The sequence below is a fragment of the Protopterus annectens genome, chromosome 2.part2, assembly GCF_019279795.1.
Source record: "Protopterus annectens isolate FY-2018-M chromosome 2.part2, PAN1.0, whole genome shotgun sequence".
Lineage (NCBI taxonomy): Eukaryota > Metazoa > Chordata > Ceratodontiformes > Protopteridae > Protopterus > Protopterus annectens.
The window spans coordinates 29,658,928-29,683,050 of NC_056730.1; the positions used below are offsets into that span (position 1 = coordinate 29,658,928).

The following is a 24,123-nucleotide window of genomic DNA, read 5'->3' on the forward strand; positions in this document are numbered from 1 at the left end:
CCTTCATGGATGCATCTGCAGTCATAACAAGTGGGTAGAATACCATAGCCAACTAGGGAGGAGGATAAAGGTAGATTATGGTGTGTTTAAGATCCCTTGCAGTACAGCAGTGGCAAACCCTGCTCGGGATCTGGAATAAAGAGGCAAATTATAATGCTTGGCAAATGTATGCACGGAGGTCCAAGTAGCCTCAATAATGTCTTTGGTTGCCACTCGTAAGAAGGCTGTGGTAGTGGCTGTTGCCCTTGTAGAATGAGGTCTTATGTTCTGTGGAATTGGTTTTCCATGGAAGGAGTAACAGTATCGTATGCAATTTCCTATCCATTTGGAGATGGTCTGTTTGGAAATAGCTTTTCCTTCCCTTCCTGTTGCATAGGCTACAAAAGTTGGTCAGTCTTTCTGCTATTTTTGTTCTGTCCAAGTAGTAGCGTAGCTGTCTATGTACATCCAAGGTATGCAGTATTCTTTCCCTCTGTTTTGTGGGTTGGGAAAGAAGGAAGGTAGGTGGATTGCCTGGTTTAAAGATACTCTGGATACCACCTTAGGCATAAATGAAGGATTAGTCCTCAAGGACACTCTATCTTGGTGGAAGATTAGGAAGGGTTGCACTGCCATTAAGGCCTGTAGTTCTGAAACCCTCCTTGCTGAAGTAATTGCCAGTAGGAAAGCAGTTTTCCATGACAGGTGTTGTAGGTCTGCTGTTGCTGCTGGTTCAAAGGGTGCTAGTGTCAACTTTTCTAGCACAAAGTTTAAGTCCCAAGCTGGTAATGGTGGTTTCCTTGGAGGTTTTACATTCTTGATTCCTCTGAGGAATTGCCTGAGCAAAGGGTGCGAAAAAACAGGAGGATCAAAGCTGCATTCTGCTGAAATAGCTGATGCATGTATCTTGATGGAAGAGTAGGACAGGCCTGAATGAAGAAGTTCGGCCAGATACTCCAGAATGTTAGGCATATCTATGTTTGACACATCTTTTCCTCTTTCGGTACTCCAAATGACAAACCTTTTCCATTTTCCAGCATAGTTCTTTCTTGTTGAAGGTCTGCGTGCTTCAAGAATAATGTCTTTAACTCTTTGGGAAAGTTCTGGATTAGCTGCTGCTATGTGATGTTCCATGCAGTCAGTTGCAGCGTTTTAGGTTTGGATGTATGATGCTGTAGTTGTTCTGAGTTAACAGCAAAGGCATCAGGGGTATTGGCCACATGTTGTTCGAGACATGCTCTTCAGTAGTGGGTACCAGTGTTGTCTTGGCCAGTTTGGGGCTATCAGGATTATCCTTGGACGCTCTTCCTTGATTTTTAGTAGTACCTTGTGTATCAAAGGAAGAGGAGGGAATGCATATGCTGTTAGGCCTTTCCAGTTGAAGGAGAGTGAGTCCACTTTCCATGCTAGTGGGTGGAATGTCCTTGTGCAGAATTTTTGAGCTGGTGATTGAGAGGTGATGCGAATAGGTCTATCTGTGGCATTCCCCATTTCTTTGAGATGGTCTTGAAGATGTCCGGTGCAGCTTCCATTCGTGGGCATCCGGGTGGTTCTGCTTAGTATGTCTGCTAGAGTATTGTCTTTCCCGGTACAAATATTGCCTGTAACTGAATGTTGTAGCTGAGTGCCAGGGTCCACAGCTCCAAGGTCATTCTGCATAGGGGTATGAATGAGTGCGGCCCTGTTTGTTGATGTACCACATGACTGTGGTGTTGTCTGTCCTTATCATCAACTGGCCCTCTTTGAGGAATGGTTTGAACTTTTGGATTGCCAGTTTTACTGCCAGCATTTCTTTTAGATTGATGTGCAGGTGAAGTTGATCCTGTGTCCACAATCCTTGCACGCATTTGTCCAGCATGTGGGCCCCCATCCTAGGTCTGAGGCGCCTGCTGTGATGGTCTGGCTTGGTTGACATCTGCGGAAGGGCAGGCCTGGGTTTGACCGGCATGCCTGAGCCCACCATAGGAACTCCTGTTTTAAGCATGGAATTAGTGGGATTTCTGTTTCTAGACTGTGTCTGTGTTGGGACCATAAATTCTTTAGGTACCACTGTAGTTTCCTCATATGTAGTCTGGCAAATGGGACCAAGATTATGCATGATGCCATGAAGCCCAAGGCCTGTAGAAATTTTCTTGCTGTTAACTTGTTCAGTTTTGTCAGTGCCAAGAAGTAAAGAGGAAGTTCTTTTTGTTTTCTGTAGTCAGGAATGCCATTTGTTGTACTGTGTCCAATTCCGCCCAAGAATGTCCTTGTTTGGGATGGTATCAGCCTTGACTTTTGTAAATTGACTGTGTATCCCAGTCCTTGTAGCAAGTAAATGACCCTTTGTAAATCTGTTGTCAGCTTGCCTTTGTTGTCCCTTGTAGCAGGCAGTCATCCAGGTATGGGTAAATTTGAATTCCTGTAGTCTGCAATGGGCGATTACTGATGCCAGGCATTTTGTGAATACTCTGCAGTAGATAAGCCAAAGGGCAATGCTGAGAATTGATAGTGCTCTGATCCTGCAAGAAATCTGAGGTATCTTCTGCAGATTGGTCGAATGGGGACGTGCAGGTATGCCTCCTTGAGATCTAGAGTTACCAGCCAAGACTCCTTGCCCAGCATGGGAAGAAGTTGCTGTAGGGTCAGCATTTTGAATTTTGGGACAATGATGTATGTATTTAAGGTGGACAGGTCGAGAATTGGTCTCCAACTTTTTCCTTTCTTGGAACTAGGAATAGTCTGGAGTAGAACCCCTTTCCTTGTTCTGCTGTTGGCACTCTTTCCACAGCTCTCATGTTTGCTAACTCCATTATCTGGAGCCTCTGTTTTTGATTTGGAGGTAGATTTGGCATTCCTCTTTGACTGGTAAAGTGTGGAAGTGAAACCGGTAACCTTGATCTATGGTTTGCAAAATCCACTTGTCTTTTGTTATGTAGTGCCAGTTCTTTGAAAATAAGGTTAACTTTCCGCCTAGAGGAGCTGCTATTTGTTCCCTGGTAGGCGGATTTAGGATTAAGTCACTGTGGTTGTGCTGATGTAGTGGCAGTGGCTGTGTCTGTGCCTCTGTTGTTACCTTGCCACTGTCGCCTCTGTAGGCACCTCCTCTGGATTGGTTTCTGCCTCTGGAACGTCTATTCCTGCCCCTTTGAAATTTTGTGGAGTCAGGAAAAGACCAATTTTTGGCAGGCCAGTTCCTGCTAAACCTTGGGGGTTGAACCTGCAGGAAATCTTTAACAGTTTGAACAGATTTTGCCTTTTCTTCCATTTTCTTCATAACCTGCTGGGCAGGTGTACCAAACAAACTTGTCTTGTCCATAGGAGCATCTAGCAACTTAGCTTTAACATGATCCGTAAAGCTTGTTCCTTTAGCCATGCATGTCTTCTTATCACTGTGCCTGTCATGGCTGATCTAAATGAAGCCTCCAGTGCATCATAGCCACATTTTAAGGAATGGTTGCTAACCTGTTGTATGTTATTTACCATCTCTAATACATATTTCTTATCAAGAGATTCATCAGTAGTTAGCTTTTAGTTAACTGATCAAGCATAAACTCTTGGTATTGTATCATGTGAAACTGACAGTTTAAAGCTCTAGCTGAGAGAGTAGCTGAAGTGTAGACCTTTTTACCCCATCTGTCTAGTGACCTTGCTTCCCTTTCAGAAGGGATAGGGTTTTTAGCTGTGGTTGCGGCTACTGCCTTGGGACCCTGGGATATAGTTTCTGGGTATGCAAGAGGGGCCTTGTAAAGGTGGTGATGAGTATCTGGCACCCTGTAAAATCTGTCTGGTTTGGCAGGGGCTGGGGGTGAAGAATCTGGAGCGGAGCAAACATCATTGAAAGCATCATCCACCACAGAGAGAACAGGAGGTATAGCTAAGGGCCTGTGCTGTGGGAGGTGCAGAAAGGTCCTAAGTCTTTTCTGAGTCTGAAAATCCTGTTGCTGCCATTGGAACTGTTCTCGATGGCATGCAAGGTTTCCCCAAAGGAGAATTCTTCTGGTGGGAAGCAGCTGGAATGGATTCTTCAGCATCAGAATCTTCAAAATTGGAGAAGGGAGCCTCAGGCTGGTCAGTTATGTCTGATTCATCAGCAGAATCATCAGAAGACACTGGCTCAGGGGCTCTGCCCTAGGTCTCTTCTCTGGGGCTGAGAGGCCCTGTCTGGGTGAGATTGAGATCCTCTAATTAAAGAAATTAAATCTTCTGCCAAAGAAAGCATTTGAGAACTAGAAGAGGGCCTGGATGAGGGGGTTTAACAGGCACTGATTTAGTAGTCTTGGCTGCTTTAGCCCTGGCGAAGGCCTTAATGGACATGGCTGCTGGAGGCCTAGCAGCACCACGTGCTGGGGTAGAGACATCCAAGGGATGGTCTCTGATAAGTCACCCACCCTAGTGCGTAAAATTTCTGAGGTCGATTCAACAGTTGTAGCAGGGCCCTCAGTTGTAAGACTAGGTTCAGCCGTACTTTGAGCAGTTTTCTCGGTTTCGCCGAAACCGAGACACTCAAGGTTTGCTTTGCCGGGTTTTCGCCGAAACCGCGGAGCGCGAGTGTGGGGCTTTATGTTTGCGTCGTTTGGGGGGAGCCGGAGGATCCGACGGGATAATGTACGCAAAATCAGTACCGAAAAACTGTTCTGCAAACTCCGACCGACGCCTAAGCCGCTCGGTTGAAAGAGGCACAGGCCGAACAGGCTGCTACGCCGTGGGCTGGGCCTAAACAAGGCAGACAGTAAGAGTGGAAATCTTTATGAGGTATTTGTTTCCCACAGGTTAAACAATTGTTAACTTTTTCTGACATCGGCTGAGGCAAGAAAGAGTCCCCAACGGGTACTTAGCTTTAGAAGTCTTGTAGTATTCGGTAGAAGTAATCTCTGGATCCGACCGACCGCATGCGAACAGCTTCTGTTTCGCCACGCGCAAGAAAGACGGAGGAAAATGGCGCCGGCTGATGCTTTTATACCAAGACCAGCAGAGATGACGCCGGGTGGAGTGCGACATCAGCCGAAGCCGGACCCGGACTTTGGAATCCGGCCGACTGCAGGGCTGCCTGACGACAGGACAACCCACTTGTTATGACTGCAGATGCATCCATGAAGGACATCTTGAAATTTGCAAATCCTGTATCACACATGGTTACAAAAAAAAGAAAATCATCAAAAGCTAGGTACTTTATACAGGGTAAAAACACACCTCACTGACATGGCCAAAAGATATACAGCCTCTTTCTTACTGTCAAACTCTCTTCTAACCTGCTCCAAACTTCAGTATCCTTCAAGTCTCCCAACTATCCAAACTTCAGCAATGAATAGCCAAAATTGCAAAACTATAACAGAACACGCCAGTGCCTAGCGCTCAAAGAATTAAACTATTAACAACCACATCACCTAACTCTTTCTCAATACAAAGACTTCTCCAAAAAGCCAGACTGCTGCCCAGCCCTTAACAACTTAACACAACACTACTCACTCAACATAATTTTACTCTTTAAATAAAAATCAGTAATCACTATATCCAAGTCACCTAATACTGCTGTTGACTCCCTACATTCAAACATTGTAACGAAACTATGGAATCACAAAGCGCAACCAGTGAAATCCATTAAAAATGTACATTCATTTAAAACACAACTAAACTTCATCTATCTAATCAATGAATCTGCTCCTCTACATCTCTAGAGTAGATGTTACTATAGTTTTCAGGTTGCTTTATCATGTCATCTTTCTTCACCCATAATCCTATGCCTTTCTACCAGCCTTCAACTACACCTTAACAGCTTTAGTGCCATCTTCCAGCCATATACATAGTTTTGCAACACTGCTCTCCACCCCACGGCCACAACGGTAATATAAACCTTATGAGAACCTGCTTAATACCTCCCCTCTACAATGCTTGCATTTTCTGCATCACAAGATTTGTTTTCTTATCAGGCTACTCTCCTTTGGAATCTGCTGCCCTGCCACTACAGTGAATTTAGCAGGAGTGCCCACTTCCAGCAGTCTTCAGCTGCCCCAGTTCCCCTCCATGGCTAGAAGACCTGACCAAGTCTCCCCCATGTGATATACCAATCTCCTGTAGGCACACACATAACTATATACACAAACATAATATGAATACACATCCATACACTTTTTTAATATGTGTGTGTGTGTGTGTGTGTATACATACACAGATATTCCTGTTACAATCAGACTGCTGAGACTACAAAAGTAAATATACATATTGTAAATACTGCAAACTTTGTCATGAGCAGTTTGGCTCATCTTATGTACACTACTCTTGTACTGTCAAATTACCAAAAGTGTTGTAATTTCTGCAGGTTTCAATTAGTTATACTACTCTGCCCATTGGCTGGCATGTATTCTAACACTGTTACAGAACTCTGCCTACATACACATTTTATTTATTAAAATATGCTAGGATCATAGGCTATAACTCTGTGCAAACATCCTTAAATGCATCCTATATGCATCATCGACCATTTTTATTACCCAAAGAAATACTCCTTTGTAATGTTATATTGTTCTTGCCTTTGTCTAATGGTTTGGGTCATGACTAAAAATGAACTAAGAACCAGATCACCAACCCAATTAATAAAACACAAATAAATATACTGTGGTGCTGCTTATTTAACCACAATGTAGTTTTGCTGGTGAACCTGGTAACCGGACTTGTCTTGTTTTGACTATTCAAACACAATCCAGGCCACAAGGGCATGAGTAGATGGACTGTAACTTTAGTGAACAAGCTCTAGGCCTACTGGCCACTGAAAAGCTTGACTTCTGGAAAACATGGTAGAGCTTCCAAGTGCCCATGCACTCAATCAGTTCCGTAGTGAAGGTATGGATTGACTGGATAAGTTTAACTCAGAATAAGAATATACTTTATAAGTATGGGAGTCTTGAGATGCGAAGTTTCAGGTTTCATGATGCAGGTGATTACTTTTTAAATTAGGTTAAATGTTTTCTCTTGTGCTTACTCCACCAGGGATTATTTTAAGCAGAATTTCAAACAGTGATGGTTTCTATGCTCCTATCCTCTTAAAAGGATATGACAGAGACAGATTTGCTGTTGCTCTTTCACTAAAACAAGCTTCAAATTCCCTCAGCTCTCTTTGTGAGGAATATTTGTACCTTCTCCAGTATTTATAATACACTTAAATTGTCACATTTATGAAAAATGTGAGGCAGCAAGAGTACCCAGAAAGTACAGTTTTGTACCTACCATAAATGTAGATGTTCGAGTGTACACCCTGCTGCAGTCATCACACTTGGGTTATCCTGTCGTCAGGCAGTCCTGCAGTCGGCCGGAATTCCAAAGTCTTGGTCCGGCGTCGGTTGCTGTCGCTTCTTCCCTGACGTCAGTGCGCCAGGGGTATATATAATGCATCCGACACCATTTTCTTCAGTTTTTCTTGCCCCAGATGTCAGGTGCCCCCAAAAAGGTGGTCAGTAATTAGTACCAAATTAAGTAGTTTTTGCACAAACACAAAATCCCTCCAGCTATAAGCAAATACATCAGGAAGGTATTGTAGAGATTTAGCCAGTTAGATCAGAGGGGATGGAGGGAGGTAACCTGGACTGCAGCAGGGTGTACACTCGAACATCTACATTTATGGTAGGTACAAAACTGTACTATGTTCATCGTGTTACCCTGCTGCAGTCATCACACTTGGGTAGAATCCCAAAGCTAAGGATGGGTGGAGGAGTTATAGAGGGTTAGAGGAGGCTAGAAGGCCCTGCAGAACTGCAGTGGCGAAGCCAGCTCTAGTCTTAGAGTAAAGAGGTAAGTGATAGTGTTTGGTAAAGGTGGGTACTGAACACCAAGTTGCAGCTTCCAAAATCTCCTTGGTTGGAACCCCCTGGAGGAAGGCTGTAGATGTAGCTGTTAACCTGGTAGAGTGGGGCCTAATGGTAACAGGAACTGGTTTTCCATGATGGGTATAGCAAAAACGAATGCAATGTCCTATCCATTTGGAAATGGTTTGTTTTGATATAGCCTTCCCTTGTGAAGCTGTAACATAGGATACAAAGAGCTGATCAGATTTCCTGAAAGCCTTAGTTTTATCCAAGTAATAACGAAGTTGCCTGTGAATGTCCAAGGAATGCAGGAGTCTTTCTCCTTTGTTCTGTGGATTTGGGAAGAAGGTGGGTAACTGGATGGTTTGATTTAAAGCCACACTGGAAACCACCTTAGGCATGAAGGAAGGATAAGTTTGTAGAGAAACTCTGTCTTGATGGAAAATGAAGAAAGGTTCCACTGTCATTAGTGCCTGCAGCTCTGAGACTCTTCTAGCTGAAGTTATTGCTAGCAGCAGTGCAGTCTTCCATGATAGAAACTGTAGATCTGCAGAGAAAGCTGGTTCAAAGGGAGGTAGCGTAAGTTTTTCCAGAACAAAATTGAGGTCCCATGTTGGTGTGGGTGCTCTCCTGGGGGGCCTAATGTTTTTTGCCCCTCTGAGAAACTGCCTTAGAAGTGGATGGGAAAATAAGGGTGGATCCATGTTGTAGTGGGCTGAAATAGTTGATGCATGGATTTTAATGGAAGAAAAAGAAAGTCCTTTGTGCAACATCTCAGTTAAATACTGTAGAATCTGAGGCATGTGAGGCTGAAGTGTGTTTTGGCCTTTAGCTTGGTTCCAGGCACAAAACCTTTTCCATTTATCCGAATAGGCCTTCCTGGTGCTGGGCCTCCTAGCTTCCAGAATAACATCCATAACTGCTTGGGAAAGAGGAGCTGGCTGGATGTTCAAGTGATTTGCCATGCAGCCAGATTTAAGGTTTTGAGCTGGCTGTGAAGAATCTGATTGTTTTGCTGTATGAGTAAATGGGCAATTTGTGGTAAAATCCAAGGTGGGCCCTGGGCCATATTCCTCAATAGTGGGTACCAGTGCTGGTGTGGTCAGTCTGGGGCTATGAGTATCAGTCATGGTCTCTCCTTTCTGACTTTCAGAAGCACCTTTGTGAGGAAAGGCAATGGAGGGAAGGCATATACTGTCAGGTTTTTCCAGCTGAATGAGAGTGCGTCCACTTTCCAAGCTTGATGGTGCAGTGTCCTTGTACAAAATGTTGTTAGTTGATAGTTTTGAGGACTGGCAAACAGGTCTATGTCTGGAAGGCCCCATTTTTGAGTTATCATTGCAAATACTTGTGGATCCAGTTTCCACTCGTGGGGATCCATGATGTTTCTGCTGAGGTTGTCTGCCAATGTGTTCTTTTTTCCTGGTAGGAATTGAGCTTGTAACTGAACTTGGTAAGCCAGAGCTGTGTTCCACAAGGTCATTGCTTGCCTGCATAGAGGGTAGGAGTGTGTACCCCCTTGTTTGTTTATGTACCACATTACTGTGGTGTTGTCCGTCCTTATTGTAAGTTGTCCTGGATGTAATAGATTCTTGAAGGCCGTCAGAGCATTCTGTACAGCTAGCATCTATTTTTGATTGATGTGCAGATTCCTTTGATCTGCAGACCATATGCCTTGAACGCACTGTCCTGCCATGTGTGCCCCCCAGGCATAGTCCGATGCATCTGCCTCATCCAAGCAGAAAGCCTGGCTGGGGGCAAGGTGAAAGGCTGACCCTTGTTGAGGTGACATGCCTGTGACCACCATAGAAACTCCTGTTGTAGGCAGGGAATGAGAGATATTATTGTGTCCAAGCTGTGGCTGTGTTGAGACCATACGCTTTTTAGGTACCACTGTGACTTCCTCATATGCAGCATTGCAAATGGTATTAGTAGTATGCAAGATGCCATGAAGCCCAAGGCCTGCAGAATTTTTCTTGCAGGTAGTTGGGTCTTTGTTGCCATTGTTTTGAAATATTGAGTCAGTTGTAGTTGTTTGACTGGCGTCAGGTAAGCCTTCTGGGCCATTGTATTCAAGCTGGCACCCAGGAATGTCATATTTTGTGAGGGTATTAGTTTTGATTTCTTTTCGTTTACTGTGTACCCCAGGCAACTTAGAAGATGTTTTACAAAAGCCAGATGTTGTAAGAGGATGTCCTGTGCTTTCTGCTTGGATGAGGCAGTCGTCCAGGTATGGGTATATTTGAATTCTTCTTTATCTGCAGTATGCAATTACTGGTGCCAGGCATTTTGTGAAGACCCTGGGTGCAGTAGATAAGCCAAAGGGCAGTGCAGAGAATTGGTAATGGGTTGAACCTGCAATGAAGCAGAGGTATCTTCTGCAACTTTGTCTGATAGGGACATGCAGGTAATGCCTCCTTGAGGTCCAACATTACTAGCCATGCTTTCTTGCCCAACATGGGAAGAAGCTGCTGTAGTGTTAGCATCTTGAATTTGGGTACTTGTAAGAAGGTGTTTAGAACTGAAAGGTCCAGAATTGGTCTCCAGGCATTGTCCTTTCTGGGAACTAGAAAGAGTCTCGAGTAAAATCCTTGGCCTTGCTCTCGAGTAGGTACCAGTTGAATGGCTCTCATGTCCATGAGAGCTGTAATTTGTTTTTGTGCCTCTGCCCATTGATTTTGTGGCAGGTTTGGCATTCCTCTTTTCATTGGCAATGTGTGAAAATGGAATCTGTATCCTCGTGAAATTATGTCTAGGACCCATTTGTCCTTTGTGACAATGTGCCAGTTGTCTGAAAAAAGTGCGCGTTTTCCTCCCAAGGGGGCTGTCAAGAGAGTGTTGTTTGGCCAAATGAGGTGCAAGTCATTGAGTTTGCCTTCTGGTAGTCTGGGGCCTGTCTTCTCCTCCCTTCTGTGTTGCAGTGCTCCATTGTCAAGGTTTGTACTGGGCATGTGGTTGTCCTCTACCTCTTGGACGTCTGTATTTACCCCTCTGTGGTCTGTCAGTAGCTGGAAAGGACCAATTTTTTGTTGGCCAATTTCTGCTGAAGCGAGGGGGTTGTACCTGTAGAAAATCTTTGACTGTCTGCATAGATTTTGCCTTATCCTCCAGTTTCTTTAAGACTTCTTCTGCTTTAACTCCAAAAAGAACATCTTGTTGTAAGGGAGCATCTAGAAGCTTTGCTTTAACATGATCAGGCAGAGTTTGTTCCTTTAACCAAGCATGCCTACGTATAATAGACCCAGTGACAGCTGCTCTGCAGGAAGCCTCCAAAGAATCAAACCCACACTGTAAAGTATGTTTGCCCACCTGTTCAGTTGCATGCAAGAGATCCTGCATTTCTTTCAATTAAGACTGCTGAAGGAGTGTGCTCATTTTTTGTTTTAACTGAGACATTAGAAATTGCTGATATTTTAGCATGTGGAATTGGCAATTTAGTGCCCTCATAGCTAGAGTGGCTGAGGTGTATGAGTGGCTGAGGTGTAAACCTTTTTCCCCCACCTGTCTAGTGCTCTGGAGTCCCTTACAGAGGGTACAGGATTTTTTGCCATAGAAGCCTTAGCCCCTTTGGGACCCTGGGAGATGGTCTCTGGATCAGCAACAGGGCTTTTATAAAGGAATTTGTGGGAATCAGGCACTCTATAGTATCTGTCAGGTTTGGCTGGTGCAGGAGGCAAAGAATCTGGGTTAAAACTGGATTCTAAGTAAACATCATCCACAATGTCTAAAACTGGGGGGATGGCAAGTGGTCTGCTGGGGGAGTAAAAGAAACTCTCTGAGTCTTTTCTTTGAGTCACAGTAGTCCTGACCTTCCCAGTGAAAATGTTCCCTCGTAGTGTGTAAAGTTTCCCCAAAGGACTAGTCTTCAGGAGGAGAAGCTGAGGGAATAGAATCCTCAGCATCAGAATCTTCATAAGGGGAGAAGGAGTAATCTTGGTCCTCAGAGGAGCCTGAGGAAACAGACACTTGTTCAGAGGAGGCATAATCTTCCTCTTGTCTAGGCCTTTTGTCAGGTGGGGGTTGGGAACCCCTGATTAGAGATCAAATCTTCAGCCATTTTGAGCATCTGTTTCTTAGGCATGGGGCCTTGAACTGGAGACTGAAGTGCAGTCTTTTTAGGTTTAATAGGAGTCTTAGTATACGTTTTTATGGTGAGCGTCGGTCTGAAGACGCCTTCAGAAACCGAAGATGTTTCTGCAGTACCGACATCTTTATCAGCAGTGTCGTCGGTAGGAGCTAAACAAAATGGCTGCATCGGCCTAGTACTTTCCGACAAAAGCTCCAAAGCGGTCTCGGGTTCCAGATCTGCGATAGTCAGGGGCTGCGTTGGAGCCTCACTGAAGACCGGTGAACCGGAGACCAGACCAGCCAAGGCCTCAGAGTCTGGCTTGGGTCTAGGCTGCCTGTCCTTATCCTTGCGTTTTTTTGTGCACGCCAGTAGTCTATTGTTCTGACGGCACAGTGTAGTTAAATTTTCTACCGAAGTAGTGTCGTGCGAAGTCAAAGCATCTTTTAATAGTACGCTTATTAAACCTAGCACAAAAACAACAACCAGTGACGTCGTGGTCTGGGCCTAGGCAAGGTATGCAGTAAGAATGAAAATCCTTATGAGGCATTTGCTTCCCACAAGAAATACAATTGTTAACTTTTTCTGACATCGGTCTGAGGCAAGAAAAGTTTCCCCAACGGGGTACTTAGCTTTATTGAAGACTTCGGATCTGAAATTCGACTTCAAAAATCTGAGGAGTCGGCCGACCGGCACTTGCGAACTGCTTCTGCTTCGGGCACCGCGTGGCAAGAAAGACTGAAGAAAATGGTGTCAGATGCATTATATATACCCCTGGCGCACTGACGTCAGGGAAGAAGCGACAGCAACCAACGCCGGACCAAGACTTTGGAATTCCGGCCGACTGCTGGACCGCCTGACTACAGGATAACCCAAGTGTGATGACTGCAGCAGGGTAACACGATGTGCTGTCAAAGGGAGAACATAAAAATTCTACACAGGCAGATGCAAGAAAGTCAGCTTGAGCTCCATTTCTATGAACCATGCAAAAAGGCTGAAATTCTTTTAAGCGCCTGCCCAGGAAAATCAACAGGGACGCAAGACTATTCCCATTGTACCCCCACATAACCATAAGAAAATAAAATTGCGGTACGTTCAAGTTTAAAAATAAATATTAATTAGTGGATCACTGTAACACTTACCTTATCTCTTGCTAGTGGCAGTGAAGTTTTTAAATAATCCATGAAGGGAAAATCCCTCAGTGATGGAACACAACCAACATCGGGTGTCTGCAATAAAGGATGATGTAATGATCTACTAGATCCAGGCATGGAGTACCTGCGGTCACTTCGAAAAGGCACTGCATGGTTACTGGTGGACACAGACTGAGGTGAGAGAAACCGCTGCTTTTTAGTATCAAATGGACCATTTCTTTCATCGCTCCTCCTCCTGTAATGAAATGGGAAAAAATACTGGCCTTCTACTCATGAACATAATTTCTTCACAAAACACTGAGCATTTCATAATAATGTACATGTCGCACAGCAGACCATCAGTGATATTAGTATCTACTTGCAATTGCAACAAACCTGTTGCTCTTGAAAGCAAAACTACCACATCACAGATTCCAATGCAATTTCTTTTACAGTAAGTTAAGCAAAGAACTTTAGTAATCCACATTTTAACAGAAAAGTGGTGGACAGAAGTGTACCATTCCCCTGAAGTACAAAAAACCAACACAGTCAGTTACTTAAACCACAGGTGCACAAAAATGCTCTGAAAAAGGGTGCTGTGGTTATATACTCAGCCCAATAGTAAGGTGATGAATTAAGCAAACACAAAACTTACCACAACAGCCATGCAAAATGAAGAATTTCACTGTGTAGTTTAGACTGAACAGACAGTGAAATGTGAAATCTGGGCAAAAAAGAACCTCCATTCATTTCACAGAGCTAAGCATTTGTACAGTTACCAAGCAAATTTGATAGTATTCAATTGTATCTGGTTTCATCATTCAACTGTAATGTTGTGCTTAGCACTACGCAAGTCTCTTCAATATTTCTGTTGACAGTTTTTGCTAAATGTTGCTAGTTTCTGCACAGCGGAAACTAGACAATTAAGTTTATTTGAAGTTATGCCAGCTGTGCACAATAAAAATGAAGTTATGTACTCACCATTACGTTCCATGTGTGTTGTCCATCTCATCTTCATTCTTCACGGGTTGGGTTCAGAACTGATCCTCCATTCAGACTCGGCCTTACACAAAAACCCGAGGTCTACCACTAGTTTGTGGATGCAACCCTATCCCATCATGCCCTAGGAAATCTCCCCAGATCTTGTTTGCTGATATAACACTAGGTGCCAATAAAAACAATCAAAAGCTTATAGAGCAATGAAAAAGGTTGGAGAGCATTTATTTCCAATTGTAACCACTCTGTCCTCCAGGAGCCAAAGGTAGGGGGGAAGGAGGGTGGGATCCAAGAATGAAGGCGAGATGGACAACACACATGGAATGTTATAGTGAGTACATAACTTCTTTATGTGATGTTGTCCTATCTCGCCTTCATTCTTCACTGGTTGGGACAGCGTCCCTAGCACCATCTTTCTTGGGTGGCTCACGGGAGAATATTCTTCAGAACAGTGGACCCAAAACAGGCCCTGTTCCTGGAGGCTAAATCCACTTTATGAGTGATAAAGATATGAGGCCTTGCCCATGTTGCTGCAGCACAAATGGCATCAATCGGAAGTCTCACCCGAAAGGCAGAAGAGGTTGCTATATGGGTCTTGTAGAATGACCTTTTACTTTTTTGGGAAGTTCTTTGTTTTGGGATTTGTAAATAAAAGTAATGCAATCTAATAACCATTTTTAAAGTGCGACTTTTGATACAAGAGCACCTTTCATGTAGTCTGAAAATTATACAAATAACTGATCAGATTTTCTGAAGCCCTTTGTCCTAAGTAAGTAGATGCGTAGTTGCTTATGTACATCTAGTTGGTGTAGCATATATTTTGCCTTGTTGACATAGCTGGGAGAAAAAACTGGTAGGTCTATGGATTGGTTCAAATTAGACTCCGAGCATACTTTGGGTAGAAAAGAGGTGTTTGTTTGTAGGGATAATACTCTGTCTTCGTGGAAAAGCATGTAGGGGTCTTTATTGACAATGCCTGTATTTCTGAAACTCTTCTAGCAGAAGTGACAGCTATCAAAAGGATGGTCTTCCAAGTTAAAACCTTTAGATTGCAGGATGAGGCAGGTTCAAAAGAGGGAAGAATCAAATGAGATAAGACAAAGTTTAGGTCCCATGGTGCTGGAGGGGCTTTAATGGGTGGCCTTAATAAAATATAGTGCCTTTAAGAAAAGCCTTGCAAAATCTGTGGGACATCACATTTGGCCCAGATTCACCTAGGTGGAAATTAGAAATCACTGCTAACTGAACTGAAATAATAGCTGCAGCTGCGTCCTCATTAAATAACTTTGCCAAGAATTTAAGAATGGAAGTTATGGGGGCAGAGAAGGGATCAATGCGGTTATTCAAGGCTCAGGAAGAAAATCTTTTCCATTTGCTGGCATATATCTTCCTCACTGAAGTCTTATGAGATGAGATCAAGATCTGTTTCACTGATGGAGGAAGGTTAGGGAGCCAGGCTATGTTTGGTATTGGTGCAGCCAACCTGTCAATTTGAGGGTTTGAAGGGAGGGGTGGAGCATACCTGATGCATCAATCAGAAGGCCCGGAACTGAGTCCAGAATCCAGGGCTCCTGCTGAAGATGAGGCCAAAGGAAGGGGAACCAGATTTGACAAGGTTAGCAAGGAGCGATGAGCATCAAATTCCTTCCCCAAGGAAATGGCTTTCTGAAGAACTTTGGGCATTAACAGAAAGGCGTAGAGACCCAAGGGCCAACTGTGTACAAGTGCATCCCTTGGTGACTTCCACGGAGGGGGAATAAGGGCAAGATAGCTGCTACATTTGGCATTCATGGACATGACAAAAAGGTCACAGCAAGACTGGCCCCATTTGCAGAAAATCATCTCCGCTACTTCTTGTTTTAGGGACCACTCATGCAGCATCAGAATTGCTCTGCTGAGTTTGTCTGCTATCATACTGGATTTCCCCGGGATGTACGCTGCTGTCAGAAAGTGTTGGGAGGAGGTCGCCCACTGCCATACTCTGAGGGCCTCCCGAAAAAGTGGGTAAGACCTGGTCCTAATCCCCCCCCCCCTACCTGGGAAGCACCCATGGTCATCGTGGCTAAAGTTTGCGGAAGAACAAAGGGTCGACCAAATGTCACATGAGTGGAGTGAAGCCACCAACAAAAGTCTGTCTTGCAAGATTCTGTTGTTATAATTTGGTGGGACATAGGTAGTTTCCTGCATGGACCATTGAGTGAACAGCAACCACTGCAGATTTCTCATGTGCAGACGTGCTATGGGACATGGGTAGTTTCCTGCATGGACCACTGAGTGAACAGCAACCACTGAAGAATTCTCATGTGCAGACGTGCTAATGGAATTAGGGTTACTGCTGCTGTCATGGTTCCCAAGACTTTCAGTACTGTTTTTGCTTATACTTTTTTCTTGGAAAGTAGGATTAGGACCAGACATCGCAGAATTTGCACCCTTTCAGATTTTTACCATAATATTTGTTGTATCTAGATCTGCTCCTATAAAAATGATATACTGAGATGGCAACAAGGCAGTTTTTTTGTAGTTTATTACGATTCCTAGGTGAGAACAGAGCTGCAAGGTGGTGTCTCTCACTTTTGTTAGTAGATGCTCAGTGGTGGCAGTTAGGTGCTAGTCATCTAGGTACGGAAACATAGGCATCTCAAGTGAGCCATGACTACTACCATACACTTGGTGAACACACTGGGGGCTGTAGTGAGACCAAAGGGCAAAGCTCGAAACTGGTAGTGACTGGCTCCAAGCCAAAAGCGCAAATGACTCCTGGATCGCCTGTCCATTTTTATATGGTAGTAAGCATCCTAGAGATCTATCAAGCACATCCAATCATCTTGTCACAGAAAAGAGAGTATCGACTGCAGTGTTACCATCTGGAACTTTGATTTTTTTTTTTACTGACTTGTTTAATTTGCGGAGATTCAGGATGGGTCTCCAGTCCCCTGGTTTCTTTGGAGCTAAAAAGAACCTTCAGTAAGTTCCATATCTTATTTGGTCTGTGGGGACTCTCTGGATGACTCTTGCCTAGTAATTTTTGTATTTCTAAAGTTGCCTGTTCCCTTTGACTGGGTGGAATGTCCAGGATGTTTTTTATGTTTTGGACGGGGAAAGAAAAGGGTATTGAGTAACTTCTGGATAGGATGCTTTGTACCCACTTGTCTTTTGTTATTTTTAGCCAGGCTTCTGGGTACAAAGATAAGCAACTCCCGACTGCCTCCAAAGATGGACAGTCGGGCTTCCTTTCAGGAGTGCTGAAACGGCTTACCATGGAATGATTCCCTCTCGCCCCGATTTTGTGGACTTCCTCTGCGGCGTGGTTGGCGTCTTCCATTGGCACTTCCCCCTCTGCCCCTGGGGGAAGAATCACCATGCGTGTCCTGGAAAGCTCTTTGGGATTTTTGAAACCACATTTTTCCCCCCTTCTGACCTTTTAGGTAAGATCGGGTAGGTAGGGAGAAACGGACTCCAATGGCAGAGCATGTCTTTCCTTCTTGTTCACACCTGGTTAGTGTGTCTTTGACTTTGGGCCCGAACAAGGACGAGCCATCGAAAGGGGCATTAACAAAGGAAGATTTAAAAGGTTCCGCAAAGTCAGACAAGCGCATCCAGGAATGTCTCCTTAAGGAAATTTCTGAACCTGCTGCCCTGCTCGCTCCATCTGCTGCATAAGAAATTAGCCTCATGGAGGAGTTGACTACTAAGGTTAAGGTGGAGAGCTTACAGGAAACCTTATCTGACACCGCTGCAGCTACTGAAACTTGGAGGGCATCTCCTAGCTCTTTTAGGAGATCTCTCTGAAGCCTAGTAAAGCGAGTCAGATAGTTCAGTGATCTGAGTGCAAAAGTCACTGAAGAGAAGTAAGAAACTCCTCATCTGAAGGTGCAGTAACAAATTTGTTTGGCCTCCGAGGAACAGGGTCCACTGAATCTGGAGACTCCTACGCCTTTCGACTAACCATAAGCTCGTCAAAGGGCGGAGACACCCAAGTGGTGGAAGGGTGACACCCAAAAGCCTTCAAATATACACACTCCTCCTCAGAAGGGTTGATGGGCCTCCAGCCATCCCTCTGCTTAAATATTTCGAGGATGTCGGAGAAGGAGACATCCTTAAGAGTGTGAACGTGGGGACCCTTCCGACTCATCGAGGTCTGTATCAGAAGTGATGGACTCCTCTGGGGAGTCTAAATATTTCCTCTTGCATAGTCTCTTTCGAGGGACCTCTTCAGAAGAGTATTACTGAGAGGTTTCGGAAGACGGGGTTCACCCAATGAGGCCTCCTGAGGCCCAGGGTCTTTACATTTCTGTGGATGCAGTGGGGCAGAGACAGACACCAGCGTCTTTGGGGGAAGAAAGTCCAGACTTGAGAGTGGACCTGTGGAGACGGCACTCTCATTACCTCAAATGTCCCCTGACCCTGGTCTGTGGAAACGCCTGGCTCCGAAGAACCAGAGGGAATTCCCAGAACAAAGGGGGAGCCAAGCTCACCCATGTGGAGGCCCCAAGAGGCAAGTTCAGATCTGACAACTGTCCAATTAGACTCCCTTCCCAGGACCCAACCGGACAACAATGGCTCCTAGACTCCTCAATTTCAGACAGAACAGAGGACATTGGAGCAGTAGTCAGGTCCGAAGATCCTGGGACAGGTCTCTGCTCCAACTGTTCCACTATAATCAGTTCTAGACATTCTGGCTCAGAGGAGGAATTGATCATGAAAGGGTAGGCTGAGGCAGTTCCAAAGCCCTCTGGGTCAGATCCGACAACACTTTGGCAAGTGTCCTCAATAGCCTCTGCACCACATGATCCACATCGTCATCTGAAAGGTTCTTGGAGGATCGACAGGAGGGAGAAGGGGATCTTGATGTCTGTAGTAATGGAGATCTTAAGGTTGGAGATACCGGTTCCAACTCTGGAGACCGGTTCCGTACCTGAAAACTCAACGGCTCTGACACTAAAGGAGCTGGGGTGGAAGGCTTCTTGAGCCAGACTGTCTTCGGGTCCAAAGTTGACATTTTTTGCACTTTTTTCGTTGGCTCCAACCAAAAAAGAAGATTATCTCGTTCCAGCTTTGTCCAATTTGGAACAGGGGCCCGATTTTGAAGGACCCTGACCTTCTTTAATAGCTTCTGAAAAAGGGCACAAGTATTAATTCATTCTTCTCTCCAAAAGCACCCTGTGGCTAAAGGCATATGGCACATGACTCCTGGAGGTGTAGCGCTCCAAGGCAGTATACATAGACGGTATGTCAGTCAGTAATGGGAAATTTTCTGGCTACATTTCCCATAGTTTTTAAACCCAGAGGATTTGCTAACTTTTGACTGTTTAGTAGACATGACAAAAAAAAGTCAACAACAAAATACCAGAACTTTTTTTTTTTTTTTTTTTTTTTTTTTAAAAAAACAGAGAAAAAATACCCTCTAACTTAAATGGGCAAGACAGCCCTCTAACTCACACAGACTTGCCTGGTAATCTACAGTGAGATGGAACACAAGGTTTAGAGGCCCTCTAACTTAAACAAGCCTAGAAGTTAGAGAGAGGGAAGCCCTTCATCTAAAACAGGCTTAGAAGTAAAATTTAAGCCGGTATAGGTGAAAGAAAAGCCCTTGTGGAAAAAACGACGGCCAACAGCACAAAAAGCAGAAACAAATACTTATATATATATATATATATATATATATATATATATATATATATATATATATATATAAAACTCAAACAGTAGCTAAATAGAAAGGAAGTAATTAAGACTAATTATCTTAAAGCAGAATAAAGAAATTATTTCACTTCGCCAATGCCGTAGAAAGCACCTGATCTTGTTTAGTGGCAATCGAGATCTAGGGAGCTTTCCTAGGGCATGATGGGAAAGGGTTACAGCCACGAGCTAGTGGAAAACCTCGAGCTTTTGTATAAAGGCCAAGTCGGAACAGAGGATCGGTTCCAAACCCAACCAGTGAAGAATGAAGGCAAGATAGGACAACATCACATCGGAAGTTAAGTACTTACCATAACACTGGATCCTCCTTATCAGAGTCCGTTTGTTGAATTTGTTAGCCTGACTCCTCCAGGCTAAGAGTGCATTGTTGCTAAAGTAGGTTTGAAACATCCAGGGTCAAAAAAGTACAGTTTTGTACCTACCATAAATGTAGATGTCCGATAGACATGCAACTGCAGTCATAACATGTGGGTTGTCCTGCCTCAGGCAGCCCTCGGTCGGCCGGATTCCAAAGTCTGGGTCCGACGTCGGCTGATGTCGCATTCCTCTCTGACGTCAGAGTGGTTGGAGTATATAAGCATCAGCCAACGCCATTTTCTTCAGTGTTCCTTGCCCCAGATGCCAGGTGCCCTCCAAGGAAGGCTGTAATCAAATTGGAAGACAAAAACAGGATTCCAAACAAATAAATGAGCAATAAAACAAATACACCATAACAGATATCCCCAGCTAAGAATAACAGGGATAGGAGTGGACCCTAGGCATAGAGGGGTATGGAGGGAGGGAAAATCCGACTGCAGTTGCATGTCTATCGGACATCTACATTTATGGTAGGTACAAAACTGTACTATGTCCTTCAAGAATGCAACTGCAGTCATAACATGTGGGTAGAATACCACAGCTTAGCTGGGGAGGAGGTATGCTCTAGGAAAGGGATGGTGTAGCAATCAAACCCTGCAGGACTGCCAAGCAAAGCCTGCTCTGGATCTGGAATATAGAGGAGATTGTAGTGTTTGGAGAATGTATGCACAGAGCTCCATGTAGCAGCTTCTAGAATGTCCTTGGTAGGCACCCCTCTTAAGAATGCTGTAGAGGTGGCTGTAGCTCTGGTGGAATGTGGTCTGACATTGGCTGGAACAGTCTTTCCATGAAAGGAATAACAGAATCTGATGCAATGTCCAATCCATTTAGAAATAGTCTGTTTTGAAATTGCTTTTCCTTGGACTGCAGGGGCGTAAGCTACAAAAGTTGTTCAGACTTCCTACTGGCCTTGGTTCTGTCCAGGTAGTATCAAGTCGCCTGTGAATGTCCAAGGTATGCAAAAGTCTTTCCCCCTTATTCTCAGGATTGGGGAAGAAAGCAGGCAGATGAATGGCTTGATTTAGAGAAACCCTAGATACCACCTTTGGCATAAAGGTAGGGTTGGTCCTTAATGAAACCCTGTCTCTGTGGAAAATAATAAAGGGTGGTATTGCCATTAGGGCCTGTAGCTCAAACCCTTCTTGCTGAGGTAATTGCCAACAGGAAAGCTGTCTTCCATGAGAGAAATTGCAAGTCAACTGAAGCTGCTGGCTCAAAAGGAGGTAGAGTCAGTTTTCTAAGACAAAATTGAGGTCCCAGGCTGGCACTGGGGCCTTTCTTGGTGGCTTAATGTTCTTGATTCCCCTGAGGAATTGTCTTAGTAAGGGGTGAGAGAAAACAGGAGGAACAGTGTTGTATCTAGCTGAAATAGCAGATGCATGTATCTTTATGGAAGAATATGAGAGGCCGTTCTTTAACATATCTGCCAAATATTCCAAGATGAGTGGGATGCTCAACAATGATGCATCATGTCCCTTGCTGGTATTCCAATTGCTGAATCTTTTCCACTTTGCTAAGTAAACCTTTCTGGTGGATGGTCTTCGAGCCTCTGTTAGTATCCGCTGAACTTCCTTGGAGAGAGATAAGCTGAAGTTATTTATGGGAACTCCCAGGCTGTTAGTTGCAGTGTCTGTAGATTTGGATGCAGTGTTTCGAAATTGTGTTGAGTCAAAAGTAGAGGCCACTGAGGAAGGGCCCGCCTCCTGGTGTGACATATGCTCAGTAGTAGTGGGTACCAGTGTTGTCTTGGCCAATCCGGAGCTATTATGATTCCCTTGGGCTTCTCTGCTTTGATCTTTAGTAATACTGAGGTCATCAGTGGTAGAGGTGGGAATGCATAGATTGCTAGGCAGTTCCAGTTGAATGAGAGGGCATCTATTTTCCAAGCTTTTGGAGGATATGTCCTTGTGCAAAATTTTGGTAGAAGATGGTTGAGGTGAGAGGCAAATAGGTCCACTTCTGGCTTGCCCCATGTCGAAGTGAGTTGTCTGAAGGCCTTCGGATGTAACCTCCACTCGTGTGGATCTGTGAAATTCCTGCTTAGGCTGTCCGCCAACACATTGTCTTTTCCTGGAACAAAAGTACAGTTTTGTACCTACCATAAATGTAGATGTTCGAGGATCCACATTGCTGCAGTCCTAACTATTGCTGCAGTCCTAACTATTGGGTAGTCCGCTGTCCAGTCGGCCCGAATACCAAAGTAGTATATATGATCCGCGTCAGGGCGCATTACTGACGACAGACGTCAACGGGTACAATGCGCATGACCCGACGCCATATCCTCAGTCTTTTCTTGCCCCAGATGTCAGAAGACCCTGAAAAGAATAACATAATATATGATAATCAAAATATCTACAAATAAATATATATAATATCAAATAACCAAAAGGTTGCAACAGGTCTGCAAACTGAACACATATTGGATGGAGTCAATGGATCCTTTTATTATGGACAAACTCACACTGGATTTAAGGTTACTGCAAAATGTGATTATCGTTGTGCAAGCAATTGGGCATCCTTCCTACACATCCCTCCCTCCTTCCCTAGGTGGGGTGTTGTGGGTGTGAGGTTATAATGTATATAATTTTGTATTATATGTATATATATATATTTTTATGGAGTTTTGTTTTTGGTTTTTGTTTTACTATGTTAATTGCTTTGTACGTCGGTGGTTGTGTGTGGCGTCAGTTGTCGCGGTTCGCCAAGACGCCGTGCTCTCGATTTTCAAGCGCGCTCTACTGTGTCAGCAGCTACGCGCGTATGCTCCTTCGTTGAAGGTTTGTGTGCTAGGCCCGCAAGCCAGCATGTCAAACTCTACTGCCAATCATTAGCGGACGGAGTTCTGCGACCCCTCACCGGGAAAAGCCGAAAGACACACACACACAAAACTGTACTATGTTCTTCATTCCACATTGCTGCAGTCCTAACTATTGGGTAGAATCCCAAAGCAGAGGTAAGGGAGGCTGGCAAATCATAAGAAGCAGGAGCTGATAACATGCCTTGCAAAATAGCTGTGGCAAAACCAGCCCTAGACTTAGAGTAGAGAGGAAGGTGGTAATGCTTAGAGAAAGTATGCACTGAACTCCAAGTAGCTGCCTCCAAAATATCCTTAGTTGCCACCCCTTAAAAAGCTGTTGAAGTGGCAGTAGCCCTAGTGGAATGAGGCCTAATCCCAGCTGGAATCTCCTTGCCATGATGGGAATAACAAAATGCAATGCAAAACCCAATCCACCTAGAAATAGTTTGTTTTGACACAGGCTTGCCCTGAGAACTCAAAGCAAAAAGAAACAAACAACTGCTGAGACTGCCGAAAATCCTTAGTCCTGCTCAAATAATAACGCAATTGCCTGTGTACATCTAAAGTGTGCAAAATCTTTCCCTTTATTTTGGGATCTGCAAATCTAAAACGAGGGCAAATGAATAGTTTGGTTTAAAGCCACACTAGAAACCACTTTAGGCATAAAGGAAGGATTAGTACGTAATGATACCCTATCCTTATGAAAATCAAAAAGGCTCAACCGCCATAAGGGCCTGTAACTCAGAAACCCTTCTTGCAGAAGTAATGGCCAACAAAAAGCAGTCTTCCATGACAAGTATTTCAGTTCAGCAGTAGCTGCAGGCTCAAAAGGTTGTAGAGTAAGTTTCTCCAACACAAAATTGAGATCCCAAGCAGGAGTAGGAGCTCATGGGGGTCTTATATCTTTGCCCCTCTAAGAAATTGCTTGAACAAAGGATGTGAAAACAATGGTGGGTCACAATCATAGTGAGCTGAAATGGCTGCAGCATGAATCTTAATGGAAGAGAAAGACAAACCTTTGTCCAATAACTCAGTAAGATATTGAAGAGCCACACTCAAATTAGGCTCAAATCTCCAAATTCTTTGCTGCAGTCCAAAATAAAAATCTCTTCCATTTTTCTGTGCACACTTTCCTTGTACTAGGTCTTCTGGCTTCCATAATCACATTTAAAACTTGTTGAGGAAGTTGAGACCTGCTGTCTTTCAAAACAGAATATGCCAGGCTGTTAGATGAAGAGAGTGAAGCTTGACATTGAGCAGACGACCGTCCTTCTGAGACAACAGATGTGGAATCAAGGGTAAGGCCATGGAGGCTTC

General features: G+C 44.2%; 1 protein-coding gene across 4 annotated transcripts in view; it reads right to left on the reverse strand.

Moving 5' to 3' along the window:
* TENT2 (terminal nucleotidyltransferase 2) overlaps positions 1 to 24,123 on the reverse strand; it is a 1,237,070-nt gene that overhangs the window by 943,616 nt on the left and 269,331 nt on the right. For all 4 annotated transcript variants that reach the window (XM_044063713.1, XM_044063711.1, XM_044063715.1 and 1 more), the window contains one exon: positions 12,966 to 13,212. In XM_044063713.1, coding sequence (XP_043919648.1) covers positions 12,966 to 13,212 — 247 coding nt within the window. The remainder of the gene's footprint in view (positions 1 to 12,965; positions 13,213 to 24,123) is intronic.